The 19,543-nt window shown below is 36.0% G+C and overlaps 1 protein-coding gene across 7 annotated transcripts in view; it reads left to right on the forward strand.

The window, feature by feature from the left end:
• NAA35 (N-alpha-acetyltransferase 35, NatC auxiliary subunit) overlaps nt 1-19,543 on the forward strand; it is an 80,497-nt gene that overhangs the window by 54,652 nt on the left and 6,302 nt on the right. For 4 of the 7 annotated variants that reach the window (XM_054502336.2, XM_054502345.2, XM_054502343.2 and 1 more), the window contains exons 12-17: nt 21-199; nt 7,225-7,284; nt 11,035-11,141; nt 13,519-13,585; nt 16,567-16,665; nt 17,248-17,426. In XM_054502336.2, the coding sequence (XP_054358311.1) occupies nt 21-199; nt 7,225-7,284; nt 11,035-11,141; nt 13,519-13,585; nt 16,567-16,665; nt 17,248-17,426 (691 nt within the window). The remainder of the gene's footprint in view (nt 1-20; nt 200-7,224; nt 7,285-11,034; nt 11,142-13,518; nt 13,586-16,566; nt 16,666-17,247; nt 17,427-19,543) is intronic. The other 3 variants (XM_054502348.2, XM_054502342.2, XM_054502347.2) reach the window with 1 other exon arrangement.

The raw sequence follows: 19,543 nt of genomic DNA on the forward strand, positions 1-19,543 counted from the left end.
TTTCATTTTTTTCTTTTTAGATCATCCAATTATGATGGGTTTTGAACCCCTTGTGAACCAGAGGCTACTTCCACCTACCTTCCCTCGATATGCAAAAATAATTAAAAGGGAAGAAATGGTGAACTATTTTGCAAGATTAATAGATAGAATAAAAACTGTCTGTGAGGTTGTGAATTTAACAAATTTACATTGTATCCTGGTAAGTACAAATCTCTGTTCCAGAATGTAACTTCCATTTAAAAAAAAAAAAAGATACATAATTGTACATATTTATGTGGTAACTTTGGTTTAACAACAGAATAGTTGATCGCTTTATAGACACTGATCAAGGGTAAATACTCTGTCTATTTTCTGTGATAGCTAGAAGATTAAGTGGTTCATAAATATTATACATACATACATTCTATTTAATCCTCAAAAGCTTTTACACTATTTTAGAGATTAAGAGGCTGATGTTGAAGGATTAGATAATTCATCCAAGATTTGTTTTGAGACAGGATCTCACTCTCTTGTCTAGGCTGGAGTACAGTGGTGTGATCTTGGCTCAAAGTGAACTTGAACTCTTTTTTTTTTTTTTTTTTTTTTTGTGGAGATGGGGGCCTTGATCTGTCACCTACGTTGGAGTGCAGTGGCATGATCTCAGCTCATTGCAGCCTCGACCTTCTTGGCTCAAGCAATCCTTCTGCCTTCTCAGCCTCCCAAGAAGCTGGGACCACAGGCGTGTGCCACCATGCCCAACAATGTTTTAGCTTAATCATTATTTTTGTAGAGATGGGGTCTCACTATGTTACCCAGGCTGGTGTTGAACTCCTGGGTTCAAGCAGTCCTCCCACTTCTGCCTCCCAAAATGCTGGGATTGCAGGTGTGAGCTACCGTGCTCTGCCTAGCCTTGAACTCCTGAGGTCAAGTGATCCTCCCACTTCAGCCTCCCAAGTAGCTGGGAGAGAGACATGCCACTAGACTTGGCTAATTTTTTTTTTTTTTTTTTTTTTTTTGATAGGGGGTTTCCCTCTGTTGCCCAGGCTGGAGTGCAGTGGTGTGATCTCAGGTCCCTGCAACCTCTGCCTGCCAGACTCAAGCTATCATTCCACATCAGCCTCCCAAGTAGCTGGGACTGCAAGCGTGTGCCACAATGCATGGCTAATTTTTTGTATTTTTGGTGGAGACAGGGTTTCACCATTTTGCCCAGGCTGGTCTCTAACTCCTGAACTCAAGTGATCCGCCTGCTTCAGCCTCCCAAAGTGCTGGGATTACAGGTGTGAGTCACTGCACCCGCTCAATTTTTAAATTTTTATTTATTGTGGAGACAAGATTTCACCATGCTGGCCAGGCTGGTCTCGAACTCTTGGGCTCAAGCAATCCTTCTATCTTGGCCTCCCAAAGTGCCAGGATTATAGGCATGGGCCAGTGTGCTTGGCCTCACTTTAGTTTTAAGAGTGGGGATTGAACTCTGGATTCTGTCTTCAAAACATATAAATGTGTATATATATGCTGGTATTCACATACATACATACATATGTATTTATATGTGTGTGTGTATATATATTTTTTTTGTTTGTTTGTTTGTTTTGAGACGGAGTCTCACTCTGTCGCCCAGGCTGGAGTGCAGTGGCGTGATCTTGGCTCACTGCAAGCTCCACCTCCCAGGTTCACACCATTCTCCTGCCTCAGCCTCCCAAGTAGCTGGGACTACAGGCGTCCGCCACCACGCCCAGCTAATTTTTTGTATTTTTAGTAGAAACGGAGTTTCATCATGTTAGCCAGGATGGTCTCGATCTCCTGACCTCATGATCCACCCGCCTTGGCCTCCCAAAATGCTGGGATTACAGGCATGAGCCACTGTGCCCGGCCTTAAGTGTGTATATAGTTTTACATGTAAAAATGGGATCATGGTGTTTGGTAACCCGCTTTTTAAAATTGCTTGTCTCTGTATCATGAACATCTTCCTTTTCATGTCGACAAATACATGACACATTCTACATTATTTTAATGGCTGTGTGGTATTCCATTTTAAGCATATATTACAGTTTTTTAAATTTCATTCATATTAAATTACATTTAGGTCATTTTCAGTGTTACAAACAATACTAAGATGAACATATTTGTAGGTAACTCTTTTTATTATATGCGTCCTTTCCCTTAAGATAAATTCCTAAAAAATGAAGCTGCTAGGTACATTTTTAACTATCATATTTTGGATTAATATTTTTTATGGGTTAAAATATAGAAAAACAAGGCTCATTTTAAGAACATTCAGAGATGGAGCTTATTTTTGTTTTTTGTTTTTCTCTCCTGTACCCACTGACAGCAGAAAAGCTTTTTAATTGGTATGATTATAGTAGCACATGTAAGGTTAGTAGGAAAGGTAGAAAATTTGCAAGACAGTACTGTTGTTCTTAGAACATAAGTACACTAACATCTGTGGCATAGCTAGGCATTTGAGCGTTGTTACCTTACACACTGAGGTGTGGAATTGCCAGCCCCATGTCATTTTCTCTGTGAAATATTCCCCTTTGGTTGCTGGTTGCCACTGTACCTGTGTTCCTTGAGCTCACACAGTATATAGTTTATACTCCCAGCATTTAGTAGCAGTCTCTGGGAAATAGTTGATAGTAAAGATTTGTGCTTTTGTTTATGTTCTTTATTTTTCCTTTTATTAATTCTTTGTCAGTAAAACCCAGCTTAAGTCTTCATTCCTTAGTAAAACTTTCACTGATTATGCCTTTAATACCTTCTGTTGCATTTGCTTTCTTATTAGATTGCTCTTATTCTATCATAAGAATCAGAATTTTAAAAGTTCCTAGGAAAAAGATTATAGACAGTTTTACAGCTAAACTAAGGTTCAGAGGTTCTAAAGTAACCAAATTAGATGACTATAGTAGCATATCTGGAATGAGAACAGATATTTTCTTACTCTCTTCTGTCACATTGACTTTTTTGATCTTAATTGTTACATGGATATACATTTGTGTTCACTAGATTAATTGCAAGGTCTTTAAGTAAAATCAGCCTATAAACCCATGTCAACCATAAGGTAATATGCTTTTAACGTATATAGTTGTTTTACCAGTTGTATTGGTAAGCAAATGGACTTTAAAATAATTTTTTTAGTAAGCAACAGGGCTGACTTGGGTTGTGACAGGCTCCTGATATTGAAGGCTAAGTTGTCTGCCATTATTGTCGATCAATTTCACTGAACCCTCTGAGGAAACCATGGCCCATTCCAGGTACCTTAGGGGGACCCACATTGGTTCTAACCAAGGGTAGGTAGCTGAGGCATTGTCAGTGATCCTTTAGACTTTTCTCAGCAAGCTGCAGGATTTCTTAATAAAGAGCTTGATCAGATAGATGCCCGAATAGGCATTTATTCTGATTTTGGTTTCTGAAGAGCTGCTATCCCAAGCCCAAATAGTTCTCCTTAACAAATCCAAGTCCAAATATTAAAATACATACATTATTATTTAACTATAAAATTTGGAAGATGCAGAGAACTGTGAAGATGATAAATAGCTGCTGTCCCACACTCTGTAGATGTTAGCATTTTGGTGTATTTTGTCATCTGGTTTTATATCTACATATAAACCCATATCTTTTCATTTTTAGATAAATTTCTTTAAAAAAAATTTTACATTTGGGGGTACATGTGAAGGTTTGTTACATAAATAAACACTTGGCCTGCCTCGGACTCTTACTGTTTTGAGGTGTGGTCCTTCAATAATACCTAGTTTATTGAGAGTGTAACATGAGGGGATGTTAAATTTTATCAAAAGGCTTTTCTGCATCTATTGAGATAATCATACGATTTTTGTCTTTAGTTCTGTTTATGTGATGAATCACATTTATTGATTTTTTTGTATGTTGAACCAACCTTGCATCCCAGGGATGCAGCCTACTTGATCATGGTGAATTAGCTTTTTGATGTGCTGCTGGGTTCGATTTGCAATTACTTTGTTCAGGATTTTTGCATCGATGTTCATCAAAGATATTGGCCTGAAGTCTTCTTTTTTTGTTGAGTCTCTACCAGGTTTTGGTATCAAGATGATGCTAGCCTCATAGAAGGAGTTGGGGAGAAGTCCCTCCTCAGTTTTTTGCAATAGTTTCTGTAGGAATGTACCAGCTCTTCTTTGTACATCTGGTAGAATTCACCTGTGAATCCATCAGGTCCTGGCCTTTTTTTTTGGTTGGTAGGTTATTTATTACTGATTCAGTTTTGGAGCTCATTATTGGTCTGTTCAGGGAATCAATTTCTTCCTGGTTCAGTCTTGGGAGGATGTATGTGTCCAGGAATTTATCCATCTCTTCTAGGTTTTCTAGTTTGTATGTGTAGAGATATTCATAGTAGTTTCTGATGGTTGTTATTATTTCTTTGGGGTCAGTAGTAACATTCCCTTCATGATTTAACTGTGTTTATTTGGGTCTTCTCCCATTTCTTCTTAGTCTAACTGGTGGCCTATTTTATTTTTTTTCCAAAAAACTAATTGCAAGATTTGTTGATCTTTTGAATGGGTTTTCATGTCTTGATTTCCCTCGGTTCAACTCTGATTTTTGTTAGTCCTTGCCTTCTGCTAGCTTGGGGATTTTTTTGTTCTTGGTTTCTCTATTCTTTCAGTTGTGAAGTTAGGTTGTTTGAGATCTAACTTTTTGATGTGGACATTACATGCTATGAATTTTGTTCTTAACACTGCCTTAGCTGTGTCCTAGAGATTTTGGTATGTTGTATCTTTGTTCTCATTATTTTCAAAGAACTTCTTGATTTCTGCCTTAATTTCATTATTTACCCAAAAGGCATTCAGGAGCATCTTGTTTAATTCACATGTAATTGCATGGTTTTGAGCAATTTTCATTGTGTTGACTTTTATTTTTATTATGCTGTGGTCCAAGAGTATGTTTGGTATGACTTCAGTTCTTTTACATTTGTTGAGTATTTTATGTCCAATTATGTGGCCGATATTAGAGTATGTGCCATGTGGTGATGAGAAGGATGTATATTCTGTTGTTTTTGGGTGGAGACTTCTGTAAAGGTCTGTCAAATCCATTTGGTCCAGTGCTGAGTTTAGGTCCTGAATATCTTTGTTAATTTTTTGTCTCAATGATCCATCTAATACTGTCATTGGAGTGTTGAAGTTTCCCACTGTTGTTATGTGGGAGTCTGTGTCTCTTTATAGGTCTCTAAGAACTTGCTTTAGGAATCTGGGTGCATATATATTTAGGATAGTTAGGTTTTCTTGTTGAATTGAACCCTTTACCCTTATGTAATACCCTTCCTTGTCTTTTTTGATCTTTGTTGGTGTGAAATCTGTTTGTTTGAAATTAGGATTGCAACCCCTGCTTTTTTCTGTTTTCCATTTGCTTGGAAGATTTTCCTCCATCCCTTTATTTTGAGCCTATGAGTGTCATTATGTGTGAGATGAGTCTCTTCAAGACAGCACATCAGTACGCCTTGCTTTTTTATCCAGCTTGTCACTCTGTGTTTTTCAGGTGGGCCATTTAGCCCGTTTACATTCAGGTTAGTATGATATGTGTGGATTTGATCCTGTCATTATGGTGTTAGCTGGTTATTATGTTGGCTTGTTTTTGTGGTTGCTTTATAGTGACACTAGTCTGTGTGTTTAAGTGTGTTTTTGTATTAGCTGGTAGTAGTCTTTCCTTTCTATATTTAGTGCTCCTTTCAAGATCCTCTTGTAAGGTAGGACTGGTGGTAATGAAGTCCCTCAACATTTGCTTATCTGAAAAGGATCTTATTTCTCCTTCACTTAGGAATCTTAGTTTGGTGGGATATGAAATTCTTGGTTGAAGATTTTTAAAAGAATGTTGAATATAGGCCCCCAATCTCTTCTTGTAGGGTTTCAGCTGAGAGGTCTCCTTTTAGCCTGATGGAGATCCCTTTTTAGGTTACTTGCCCTTTCTTGGTAGCTGCCTTTAACATTTGTTTCATTTCGGCTTTGGAAAACCTGAGGATTATATGTTTTGGGGATGATCTGCTTGTGTAGAATCTTGCAGGACTTCTCTGTGTTTCCTGAATTTGAATGTTGGCTTCTCTAGCAAAGTTGGGGAAGTTTTCACGAACAATACCCAGAAATCTATTTTCCAAGATGTTTGCTTTCTCCCCCTGCTTTTCAGGGATGCCAGTGATTCAAAGTTGGCTTGTTTCCCTAATCCCATACTTCTCAGGTTTTTTTCATTCCTTTTTCTTCTTTTTTCTTTATTTTTGTCTGTCTTATTTCAGAGAACCAGTCTTCAAGTTCTGAGATTCCGTCCTCACCTCAGTTTATTTTGCTGTTAATACTTGTGATTGCATAGTGAAATTCTTGTATTATTCAGCTCTGTCAGACCTTTTAGGTTCTTTTTTATGCCAGCTATTTTATCCTTCAGCTCCTGTATCACTTTATTATTCTTATTTTTCTTGGATTGGGTTTTGCTGTCCTCCTGAATCTGTATGATCTTTGGTCCTGTCTATATTCTGAATTCTATTTCTGTCATTCCAGCCAGTTCAGCCTGGTTAAGAACTCATGTTGGAGAACTGGTGCAGTCATTTGGAGGACATATGACACTCTGGCCATTTGAGTTACCACAGTTCTTATATTGGTTCTTTCTCATCTCTGTGTGTGGATGTTCCTTTAACTGCCGTGTAGATTGAGTACAGTCAATAGACTTCTTTTCTGTATGTTTTCACTGGGCCAAGGCTTTCTGTAGGTCTTTATTTGAAGCTGACTTCTTGTCTCTGATTTCAAAGTGGGGTATGTTAGTGAGGTACTTTTGGTGTTGAAGCTTTGGTGACACTTAGGCTTATTGATCACTTGGTAGACTCTTGCTCAAAAACCTGTATCTTTTGGTCTTTCCCTATAGTCAGCAACAATCAGTAATGTGCATCCAGTTGACTTGGTTACTTGGAATTTATTTCTGTGAAATAGGAACTAAAGTTCTGCCATGACTTAGTAAATTATTATTGGTATTATTTTTATGGTATACAAATTTAATATTGGTATCCACACAATTCTATGATTGGTCAGTTTTTTTAAGGAAGGTTTTTAGAGTCTAGAATTATCCATTGTCCCTTTTATACAATTAAATAATTTCTATAGAAATGACCTTTATTTGTCATATTTTAATGCTGGTACTATGTCATTTCCAGAAGGTCTAGTAAAAATTACACTCTATGATGAAGTATTTTTAGCTTTTATTTAATCTATTAATGACATTGCTTTTTCTTTATATATCTATTAGGATTTTTTCTGTGAATTTAGTGAACAGTCACCATGTGTTCTTTCAAGATCTCTGTTACAAGTAAGTTCCACTTAGTATCAGAATACTTATTTAAACATTGTATGTGTATTGACATTGTTTTATTGATTGATTGAACAAAAGGTAGATGCTTTTAAAGGATTTTCCAGTTAGTGTTGTGTATTTTTTTTTAATTGAAGTATTAACTTTAAGCATTAGACATCCATCAAGGTCATATCCTAGGTCATAAAACAAACCTCAGTAATTTAAAAACAATCAAAATCCTACAAAGTATCTTTCTTATTTTAGAATTAAACTAGTAACCAACAAGGGAATGATATCCAGGAAAATCTCCAAATATTTTGAAATTAAACAACTTGTAAGTAGCACATGGGTCAAAGACAGAGGTCTTGAGGGGAGTTCAAAAATATTTTGAACTGAATGAAAATTAAAATATACCCAAATCTGTGAGATACAAATAAAGCAGTGCTTAGAGGGGAATTTGTAGCATTGAATGTTTTTTTGTTTTGTTTTTGTTTTGAGATAGTCTCACTCTGTTGCCCAGGCTGGAGTGCAGTGGCATGCTCTTGGCTCACTGCAATCTCCGCCTCCCGGGTTCAAGTGATTCCTGTGCCTCAGCCTATCAAGTAGCTGGGATTACAGGCGCACATCACCATGCCTAGCTAATTTTTGTATTTTTGGTAGAGACGGGGTTTCACCATGTTGGCCAGGCTGGTCTCAAACGCCCGACCTCAGGTGATCCACCCGTCTCAGCCTCCCAAAGTGCTAGGATTACAGGTTGGAGGATCGCTTGAACCTGGGAAGTCCAGGCCGCAGTGAGCTGTGATCCCACCACTGCATTCCGGCTTGGGCAACAGAGTGAGACCCTGTCAAAAAAAAAAAAGTCTATGGTTAGTAATTTAAGCCACCACTGTATGAAACCAGAAAAAGAAGAGCATATTAAAATAAACAGAAGGAAGGAAATAATGAGCAGAAATTAGTAAAATATAGAACAGAAAAACAATGGAGAAAATCAATGCAACGCAAAGCTCATTCTTTGAAAATATTCATGAAATCGATGAACCTCTAATGAGTCATAATAAGAGAAAGATACAAATGACTAATATCAAGAATGAAAGAAGGCATATCATTTCAGACTCTGTAAACATTAAAAGAATAGTAATGGGATATACAACTCTGTCCATAAATGCAAAAGCAGATAAAATGGACCTATTCCTTTAAATGTAGATACAGACTACCAAAACTCAAGAAGAAACAGATAATTTGAATAATCTCTTATCTATTAAATAAATCGAACTTATAGTTAAAAACCTAACAATGCAAACTCCAGGCTAGCTCTATGCAGTGTCTTCCAGAAAATAAAAGAGGCAAGAACACTCATATGAGCCAGAATTTACTCTATCAAAACCAAACCAACTTTACAAACATGGAAAACTATAGACCATAGTTTCCTCATGAACACAGATGTAAAAATCTTATTCGTTGAACACAGATGTAAAAATCTTATTCCATGAACACAGATGTAAAAATCTTCAATAAATTATTAATAAATCAAATTCAACAATATATAAAAAGAGGTAATACACCATGACCAAATAAGATTTATCCTAAGAATCAAGCCTGGTTCACCAGTTGAAAATTGGTCAGCATAATATACCATATTATCTAAAGTCTTAGTAGATTCACAAAAAGCATTTGACAAAATTCAACATCGATTCATGATTTGAAACTCTTAGCAAAACTAGATACAGAAGAGAGCTTCCTAAACCTGATAAAGGACATATACAAAAATACCCTACAGCTAACATCATACTTAATGATGAAAGACTAAATGGTTTCCTCCAAGAATGAGAAGAAGGCAAAGATGCCCACTTCGCTCTTACTGAACATTGGAAATCTTAGCCAGTGCAATAAAGCAAGAAAAAGAAATAAATGGCACACAGATTTGGAAAGGAAGAAAAAATATTGTCTATTTAGAGACAACATGATTTTCCAGGTAGAATGCCCGTGGAATTTACAAGGAGGTTCCTAGAACTGATTAGTGAATTTAATGAGATTATAGGATATGAAGTCATTATACAGAAAGCAGTTGTAATTCTATGTACTTGAAATGAACAATGGCAGATCAAAATTTTAAAAACCAAACTATTTACAAGAACAAAAAAATGAAATACTTAGGCGCAAATCTGATATGATTAATATTCAACAATATTCAGTATATTAAATATTCAAATTCAACATGGTAAATATCAGGGAAATGCAAATTAAACCACAGAAATACTATTCACCTTTCAGAATATCTTTAAAAAAAAAATCTGGCCGGGCGCAGTGGCTCATGCCTGTAATCCCAGCACTTTGGGAGGCAGAGGTGGGTGGATCACGAGGTCAGAAGTTCAAGATCAGCCTGGCCAAGATAGTGAAACCCTATCTGTACTAAAAATAGAAAAATTAGCCCGGCATGGTGGCAGGCACCTGTAATCCCAGCTACTCGGGAGGCTGAGGCAGAGAATTGCTTGAACCTAGGAGGCGGAGGTTGCAGTAAGCCAAGATCACACCACTGCACTCCAGCCTGGGCAACAGAGCGAGACCCCGTCTCAAAAAAAAAAAAAATCTGATAATAGCAAGTGCTGGCGAGTCTGTATTTGGTGATAGGAATGTAATGTGGTTCACCTGCTTTGGAAAATAGCTTGGCATGTTCTTATAAATTAAACATGCAGCTCACACTCCTAGTTGATTGCCTAAGAGAAGTGAAATTTGACATTCTTCTTGAAACCTCTGCAAATGTGTAGAGCTGTTTGTTCATGATCATCAAAAACAGACAACCCAAATGTTCTTGAGCTGGTCAGTGGATAAACATACTGTGGTACATGCACAGTGGAATACTACTCAGAAATAAAAAGAAAATGAAGCATGATACACTTAACAATGCCAATGAATCTCAACTGCATTATGCTGGGTAAAAGAAGCTGGAGTCAAAAGGCTATATGATTTCATTTTAATGACATTCTGGAAATGGCAAAACTGATAGAGTTGGAGAGCAGATCAGTGGTTGCCAGGGGTTTGGGGCGGGAGGAGCGTTTGACCACAAAGGGATCACATGAGGGAATGTTTTTAGGGTGATACAGATGATACAGTTTGTTCTGTATCTTGATTGTGAGACTGATTTGAAAAACTATGCTTTTGTTAGACTTATAACTGTACAACAAACATGTAAATTTTACCATATGTAAATTTTAAAATTTAAAAACAGTATTAGGAAATCAAGGTATGGTATATTAAATATTAAAATACAGTGGATTGTTAAGGGAAGGAAAGGAAATTAAAACAAATTATTAAATGCAAGTTGTTTTAAATTTTTTCATGTTCAGAAATGAACATGAAAAAATATTTAAAATATTTGTATATGTTATAAAACATTCATTAGAGGTAAACATAGGATTATCAAATAACGTGTATAGCCATTTACTATTTCATAGTTTATGAAGCATTTTTTAATACATTAGCTCATTTGACATAATCAGATTAGTCAGTTTATTTTGACTATTTTAATATTACTACTCTTGACTTGGGAGGTTTTTATTTCTGTACATTTTTTATCCTACATCAGAATTCACCTTCAGTAAGGATTAATAAGTAACACTCATTGTGGAGACAGCAATTTATAAAAAATTTTCACAAACTTTTTATATTTTAATCACTTGCATAGTCTGTGGCATTTATAAGTACACTCATGTTATAGTAATGACAACTCTGTGCGTGACACTGTAACTAATATATAACATTTGTTTTAAGACCACTTTCCTGGTGGATAACAAAAAGGTCTTTGGAACTCATCTCATGCAAGACATGGTGAAAGATGCACTTCGGTCTTTTGTCAGTCCTCCGGTGCTTTCCCCCAAGTAAGTATTGTAAGACATTTTAGAGTTGTATGTGCTCCTTTAAAAGCCCAACTTCTCTGTACTCCTTCTTTATAGCCAGAGCATCAAAATTGGGACCAAATCTCCATGTAAAAGTAACTTAATCGTGTTAAAATTAATTGATCTCTGCCACATTTAGATTAAAACTAAGGTTTTTATGAGGTTGACAAAATTTCTGATAACTCCTCTAAGTTTTTTGTCTCCACTGTAAGTCCTTAAACTTTGCCCTAGTAGAGGCACTGCCCTGAAAACATGCTGCCATCAGAGGCTGAAAGGATTGCATGCAGAAAGAATCATCATTTGAAAGTTGGCATTCTGAGAAATGTCAGGCTTTTCCAACAGGGAAGGGAAGAAAGGAGTCGGCATTTCTTAACAAAGCACTTACACTTTGTTAAAAAAAAGATACACTTTGTTAAGTGTATCTTTTTCCACTGAAAGATACATGATGGCTTTCTATCACAAATTACTTCATGGTAGATCTAATTAATTATATGTAATGGCTACCAAATATTTCATAATAAATGTTGAGTATCTTTTATCCAAAATGCTCTGGACCAGAGGTGTTTTAGATTTCTGATGTTTTTGGATTTTGAAATATTTGCGTGTACATAATGTTGCTCAGGCTGGAGTGCAGTGGCATCATCTCAGCTTACTGCAACCTCCGCCTCCCAGGTTCAAGAGATTCTCCTGCATCAGCCTCCTGAGTAGCTGAGATCATGGGTGCATGTCAGCATGCCCAGCTAATTTTTGTATTTTTAGTAGAGATGGGCTTTCACTATGTTGGCCAGGCTGGTCTCAAACCCTGTCCTCAAGTGATCCGCCCACCTTGGCCTCCCAAAGTGCTGGGATTATAGGCTTGAGCCACTGCACCAGCCTAATATGTTTCTTTTACATGGTGGTGTAATTTTTGTTAGCGCAAATCTTTTGAAAGCAGAATTCAGCCTGTTCACATTTGGTATATGCTATTGGGTCATGAGTTTGATGTTAAATAAATCAATAGTGTATTAATCCATTAAATAAGGTGTCTTAAACAGAAATACACATAAAACAAGGTTATTCATTGATCAGTGCATGGAAATGTTGTGACCAGAGACTCATAGGAATCTAACCCTTTATTTCCCATGTTAGCAATGATTTAATAGTCTAATTTAGTATCTTCAGAAACTTTATGGAACATAACTACCACAAATAATGATAATTGTATATATGGAAAAGTTTATTGTGTGGTAGTCTAGTTGTTCCACTGTTTTAAAACTTTCAGTGTTATAGATGAGAATCCTCTTTTCCTTTGTAAGTGATTTGAAACTTCTTCTGAAGCGTTGATGAGTTTCTCTTTATTTTAGGAGTTGAGAAGTTTTACCAGAATATTCATGTGTGATTTTCAGCTACTGCTATCTGGAAGTCGGTCATTAAAGACTCAAGTTTTCAGTCAGATCATTTGTCCCTGTTATTACTTATTTATTGCTTCACCTTCATCTGTTTTGATTTTTCCCTTTTTAGAGCTCCTAGCATACTAGGCCTTCTAGAGCTCTCTTACCTATGCCTCATGACATTCATCTCCTTGTTATTTTTGCTGTGTTGTGAGAAAGTTCTTCCTCTTGATTTTCAAGGCTACTAATGAACATATTTCTTCTACTGAATTTTTTAATTTGAAAATAATCATTTTTAGATTGAGAGAGCCTTTTTAAAGTGCTTTATTTTAATCTCAAGTAATTTTCTTGCTTTAGGGTTAAAGATGTAATGAACCTTCAGCACTTCCCATTTCACCAACTGCCTGTTCCAGGTGTTCACCTTTTTCTTTCTCCTGGGTGCTGGGTGCACTGTCTTTTCCATTGTGTGACCTTGGCTCTGTTAATCAGAGATAAGGAACACCGTAAAGAAAACCACTTTGTGAGAAGAGATGAGGTGCCAAAGGGAGGTATAGGTGATTCATAACCAGTGGTGAGGAGTGGGGATACAGAAAAAATTAGGATCCTGTATAGTATTTTCTTTGTAATTACTATTAGGAGCACAGTCCATGAGGAAATCAGTTGTAGGAAAATATGTGCCACTGAAGTAGGGTCATGAAAAAGTAGAGCTTTGGACTTTTCCTTTTCTCCTTGCTAATTTGATCTTACTGGATCCAACTCTGATTGTTCAAATATAGACCTATAGGAATTGGAAATATCACAAATTTATTGTGTGAATTACATAATAATTGTAAAATATTTCTTAATCTAATACTGGCATTCTTTAACTTAGGAATTGGTTCCATTTTCTCTTTTATTCACCTTCTCTGTCATTTGGTAGCATCTGCAGTAATTGCTGCTGCTTTTGTTTGGGCCGAATAGATTTTAATGATGTGACTGTTATCTTGCAGGTGCTACCTATATAATAATCACCAGGCTAAGGACTGTATCGACTCCTTTGTTACTCACTGTGTTCGGGTAAGAGCTACAATTTGGATTGTCGTAATGGGTACTTTAAAAATCATGGGCTGTGGCCGGGCATGGTGGCTCATGCCTGTAATCTCAGCACTTTGGGAGGCTGAGGCAGGTGGATCACCTGAGGTCAGGAGTTTGAGACCGGCCTGGCCAACATAGTGAAACCCTGTCTCTACTAAAAATACAAAAATTAGCGTGTGGTGGTGCACGCCTGTAGTCCCAGCTACTCAGGAGCCTGATGTGGGAAAATCGCTTGAACCCAGGAGGTTTCAGTGAGCCAAGATCGTGCCACTGCGCTGCAGCCTGGGTGACAGAGTGAGACTTTGTCTCAATAATAATAATAATAATAATAATAATAATAAATTGCTGGACTGTAATTCCTTCAGTGTCTTTGTGCTTTTTTTCATCTAATATTTCTTATTTACTTTCAGCAAATAAATAAAAACTGTCTCCTCCTAACACTTGAGTGGATGGTTTTATATCCTAAGGTCTTCTGATAGGTTATTAGCTACAGAGGCAGCCTTGGATGACTTCCCACTGCAGCCTGCAGGGACCATAGATAGGGAATGTTATGACTCTCAACTGGGAAAACAGCAGTTGCTTCCTCAAAATTTTTTGTGAATGGACATAAAAACTTTTTTACTTTTTTTTTTTAACCTTAGAATATTTTTAACATCCTCGTACACTTATCTTTGTATTATATTAATGAACTGAGTTACAATAAAATTAAAATTATTGGCTGGGCATGGTGGCTCACGCCTGTAATCCCAGCAGTTTGGGAGGCTGAGGCAGGTGGATCACCTGAGGTTGGGAGTTGGAGACCAGCATGACCAACGTGGAAAAACCCTGTCTCTACTGAAAATACAGAATTAGCTGGGCATAGTGGCTCATGCCTATAATCCCAGCTACTCAGGAGGCTGGGGCAGGAGAATTGCTTGAACCCGGAAGGCGGAGGTTGCAGTGAGTAGAGATCACGCCATTGCACTCCAGCCTGGGCAACAAGAGCAAAACTCTGTCTCAAAAAAAAAAAAATTAAAATTATTAATTTAAATGAGATCACAAATTGTTTTCATCTCAAGTAATTAGGAAAAAATGCAAATCTTGTAGTGAGTTGAATTATTCATTTTTATTTAATTTTTTAAAATATTTATTTATTTATTTATTTATTTTTAAGACAGGGTCTCCCTCTGTTGCCCAGGCTGGAGTGTAGTGATCTTGGCTCACTGCAACCTCTACCCCCTGGGCTCAAGCAATCCTCCCACCTCAGCATTCGGAGTAGCGGAGACTACAGTCTCATGGCACCACACCTGGCTAATTTTTTTTGTATTTTTTGTGGAGACAGGTTCACCCTGTTGGCCAGGCTGGTCTCAAACTCCTGAGCTCAAGTGATCCACCCGCCTTGGCCTCCCAAAGTGCTAGAATTTACAGGCATAAGCCACCGTACCCGGCTTCATTTTTATTTAATTAGATGTATTTCTTTTAGAGAACTCCAACAGGCAGCTTTTTTGGGTCTACTTCCAGTTACTAAATATATATATTATATAATATATAATATAGATCTCTATATTATATAATATAGAATATAGATCTCTATATTATATAATATAGAATATAGATCTCTATATTATATAATATAGAATATAGATCTCTATATTATATAATATAGAATATAGATCTCTATATTATATAATATAGAATATAGATCTCTATATTATATAATATAGAATATAGATCTCTATATTATATAATATAGAATATAGATCTCTATATTATATAATATAGAATATAGATCTCTATATTATATAATATAGAATATAGATCTCTATATTATATAATATAGAATATAGAATATAGATCTCTATATAATATAGAATATAGATCTCTATATTCTAGAATATAGATCTCTATATTATATAATATATAGATCTCTATATTATATAATATAATATATAAGAGAAAGGCAGCATGGTACGGGGAAAGAAAAAACAATAGAAGACCAGATTTCATTTCATTTTTATCATTAATATTTTATCAGGCATATCACTTTTTTTTAAACTTTCCTTTTTTTGTGTGTGTTTTTGAGATGAAGTCTCACTCTGTTGCCCAGGCTGGAGTGCAGTGGTGCGATCTCAGCTTACTGCAACCTCTGCCTCCCGGGTTCAAGAAGTTCTCTGCCTCAGCCTCCCATGTTGCTGAGATTACAGGCACCTGCCACCACGCCCAGCTAATTTTTGTATTTTTATTAGAGACGGGCTTTCACCAACAGTCACAACTGTTGACCTCATGATCCACCTGCCTTGGCCTCCCAAAGTGCTGGGATTATAGGGGTGAGCCACTGTGCCCGACCCAACTTTCTACTCTTTAAAGAGTAAAATGCTTATATCTTCTCTGACCTCTTACAGAGTAGTTATTGATCAAATGAGATAATATCTGTCAAAGTATGCAAATATAAAACAGTATTATACTTTGAGAATCTTCTAACTCACACTTACAAATCCATGTCTCTTGCCTGGTTAGTGGAATGTTACATAGTATTTTAGATGAGAACACCTTATGGAGAAAGCAGGAATAAAGAACCATAGTCAAGGTTTATGGCTATTAGCTCTTCTTAAGCTAATAATTATTAGGCATTCTGATATATTTATAGCAGCACAGGAATGTCAGCCTTGAACATTGGCTTTTGACTCAAGCAGGAAAGAAATTGTCCTCGTGAAATTGCAAGAAGATATCTAAAGACCGAAGGAATCTATTTTTATCATATGAAAGCAAGTTTCACATGAAGCTGTTTTTTCCAGTTATTGATAAATTCTGGTGTTGAGTTCCTTAAAACAAACACCTATGTAAAATTAAAAGTATACATAGACATAATTCTTATATACACAGCATTTTTTTCCCTTAAACCAGATTGTGAACTTGGAATGTTAAGTTTCTTTGGTACTAGGAAATTTCATATTTACGGTTGACAAATTATATGTGTATTGCAGCCATTCTGTAGTCTTATTCAGATCCATGGACATAACAGGGCTCGACAGAGAGATAAGCTTGGTCATATTCTTGAGGAATTTGCTACCTTGCAGGATGAGGTAAGAGCCAGGTTCCCCTCTCTTCTAAAATTAAATGATTCACACACTTTGTCCAGATTTTTAAAAACAATTCTTCAGAACAATATTTTGACTAATTTTTCAACATGATCCACTTTTCACTTAAAATATAACAGTTTCTTACACCAACGTTTACAAAATGAAACAGAACAATAATCCAAACTGATAGACATCTCAAATATTTCTTTGATAATAGGAATAAATTATGAAATATGTATAAAATGATAGTTTTACAACAAGCTTACATTATAAAAAATATTAATACATTAATTTTAAAGTTAATTTGTGTGCAGCAGCAATATTGGTAAGACCAGAAGTGTATTTGTATTTTTGTCCTTTAAAATTGATGTCTTTTTGGTTTAAGGCATGTTTAGGTAAATGTTAACCATTGTGAAATGAGAACTTCAAATGTAAACCTAACTAAAAATGCATTTAAAAATGTTTCTTTGGATGGTCAAATTTAAATTTTCTGCTCATATTCTTTTTAGCTGTAGTTTTTTAAAAGTTCTCTCATTACCTTAAGAAAGCAAAACGAACACAGTTTATGACATTTTATTTTAATAGGCAGAGAAGGTTGATGCAGCGCTTCACACCATGCTGTTGAAACAGGAACCCCAGAGGCAACATTTGGCCTGTTTAGGTACCTGGGTCCTTTACCATAACCTTCGCATAATGATACAGTACCTTCTAAGTGGCTTTGAATTGGAACTCTACAGTATGCACGAGTACTATTACATATATTGGTAAGAGCACAGTTTGAGTTAAAATTGGTGGTGGGTGCAATGGATAAGATCTGAGAATTCAGAGTTAATTTCAGGGTACTTTTTTATTTAGTATATTTTATCTTTAGTTGTGGGACAGTTGGAAAAATTTGAAAATTAGAGCTAGATCATCTTGAATATCTTTAAGTGCTATAATATTGCATGAGTGTATTTTTCCAAATATTTATGTAAAAATTAACAAAAAATGGCTCCAAAGTAAATGGATTAATTGAAGATCATTTATTTGCTCCTATGGAGAAAAATTAACACATTTTGCCCTGAATTTGGTGGCACTAGCTGTGGATGTACTTGACAGTTAAACATCAAATTGGAATCAGGTCTGTCTGCTTGGAAGAAATCATGACCAAGATGATTACTGGGAGCATAACTGTTTCAAACCGTGGTACTGAGGATTCACTTCAGGAGCTTTGGAGTTGATAAAAGATGATCTTCGGCAGACTAGTTCTTCCCTTTCACTTGCAGTCAAAATAAACCTAGTAAGAGGATGTTTGGAAAAGAGGATGTTTGAGCATATTTTAGGCATGTAAAAGCTGTCATAGAAAGAAAATAAGATTGAGTATTAATGAATTCAGTTATTTTGAATTTTTTTCTCAGTCTGGCACGTAATTTTAAACTGATGACCTGTGTTACTCAATCACACTCAGGTTTAGTGTATTAGACTTTAATAGAGTTCAACTTTTAAACTTATTTAAATTTTACTTAGTAATTAAGATATTCTATATTCTCTGAAGTCACTGCTGTGGGAGGGAAAGTGATTCTCTTCCATGCTGTTGACGTAGATTTTGTTATGAGCAGTGAAGGCTCTTGACAGACAACTCTTGCCTGTGAAAACTGAATTTGAGCATCAACTATAGCAGTATGAGAATAATTTTCCTTGCTATATATTCTTCAATATTTGTATAGATAATACCAAATAATCCTTACTAACAGGTATTTATATAGCTACTTTGGATACTACATTTTGTTATTCACAGTAGACAATTCTGGTTTTGTTTTTGTTTCTGTTTTTTGAGGTGGGGTCTTGCCATGTTGCCCGGGTTGGTCCTGAACTCTTGGGTTGTCAGTCTTCCCACCTCAGCCTCTCAAGTAGGTGGGACTACGGATGTGCACCACTGCACCTGGCTACTTTTGCTCCTTTTTATAGGGGAACATGCTCAGGTTCTTTCTTTTGTGGCTTGAAGCAGCTAATGGGACCTTTGTTCTTGATTTCTCAGTTCAAAATATTATTTTTATATGCTTTTTGCACAGAGAATTGGGATCTTAATTCAGCAAATAAATGATACTCAGATAAATACTCTATTACACATTTGTCTATATACATAAGTAGATTTGTTTCTTTTCTTGTTAAAAGAACTTTAGTTCTGCCCATAAATACCCTTGTGCTCTTTTCATAATTGGTTTTGAACTGCTTTTTAATTTCAAAATTACAGATTGGGCTCCTGCATTTCCCCGAGATAACCTTTAGTTGTGTTGCATGCATACGGTCCCTGAAGCATGTGGACTCTGTAAATCATCAGCAAAAACAGTGATTCTTAAACTTTAACATGCATCATAATCACTTGGAAAGTGCATTAATACACAAATTTTTGGGCTAAGTTCCTAGAATTCCTGACCTGTTAGGTCTAGGGTGAGAACGAATAATTTGCATTTCTAACTGGTTCTCAGGTGAACTGCTGCTGGCCCAGAGATGACAGTTTGAGAACCATTGGTATAGAATATCAGCACTCTCTTAGACATAAATGTATATTAATTTTGATAAAGCACTTAATAAAAGATCATTGAGGTACCTGATATTTGAGAAGAAAAGGCTGCATCTTAGTTGTCCCCTTCACTCATGTGTCCTTAGGTTAGATAAACAGAAGGTAGAAGGCACCATCAGTTCCCTATAGAAATCCTTTACTTGAATTAAGATATATGAGTTGTTATGGACTCTCACATTTTGTAGGGTGGCAGGGAACAAAATTCAATTATATGGTATAAAAGAGTATTATAGTAAATGTTTTTCTTAAATTTAGGGCCAGGAATTGTTTACTCTCCATATGAAATTATAGGCCTTATTATTATTGTTATGAAATACA

The sequence above is a fragment of the Pongo pygmaeus genome, chromosome 13, assembly GCF_028885625.2.
Source record: "Pongo pygmaeus isolate AG05252 chromosome 13, NHGRI_mPonPyg2-v2.0_pri, whole genome shotgun sequence".
In the NCBI taxonomy this organism is placed as follows: Eukaryota; Metazoa; Chordata; class Mammalia; order Primates; family Hominidae; genus Pongo; species Pongo pygmaeus.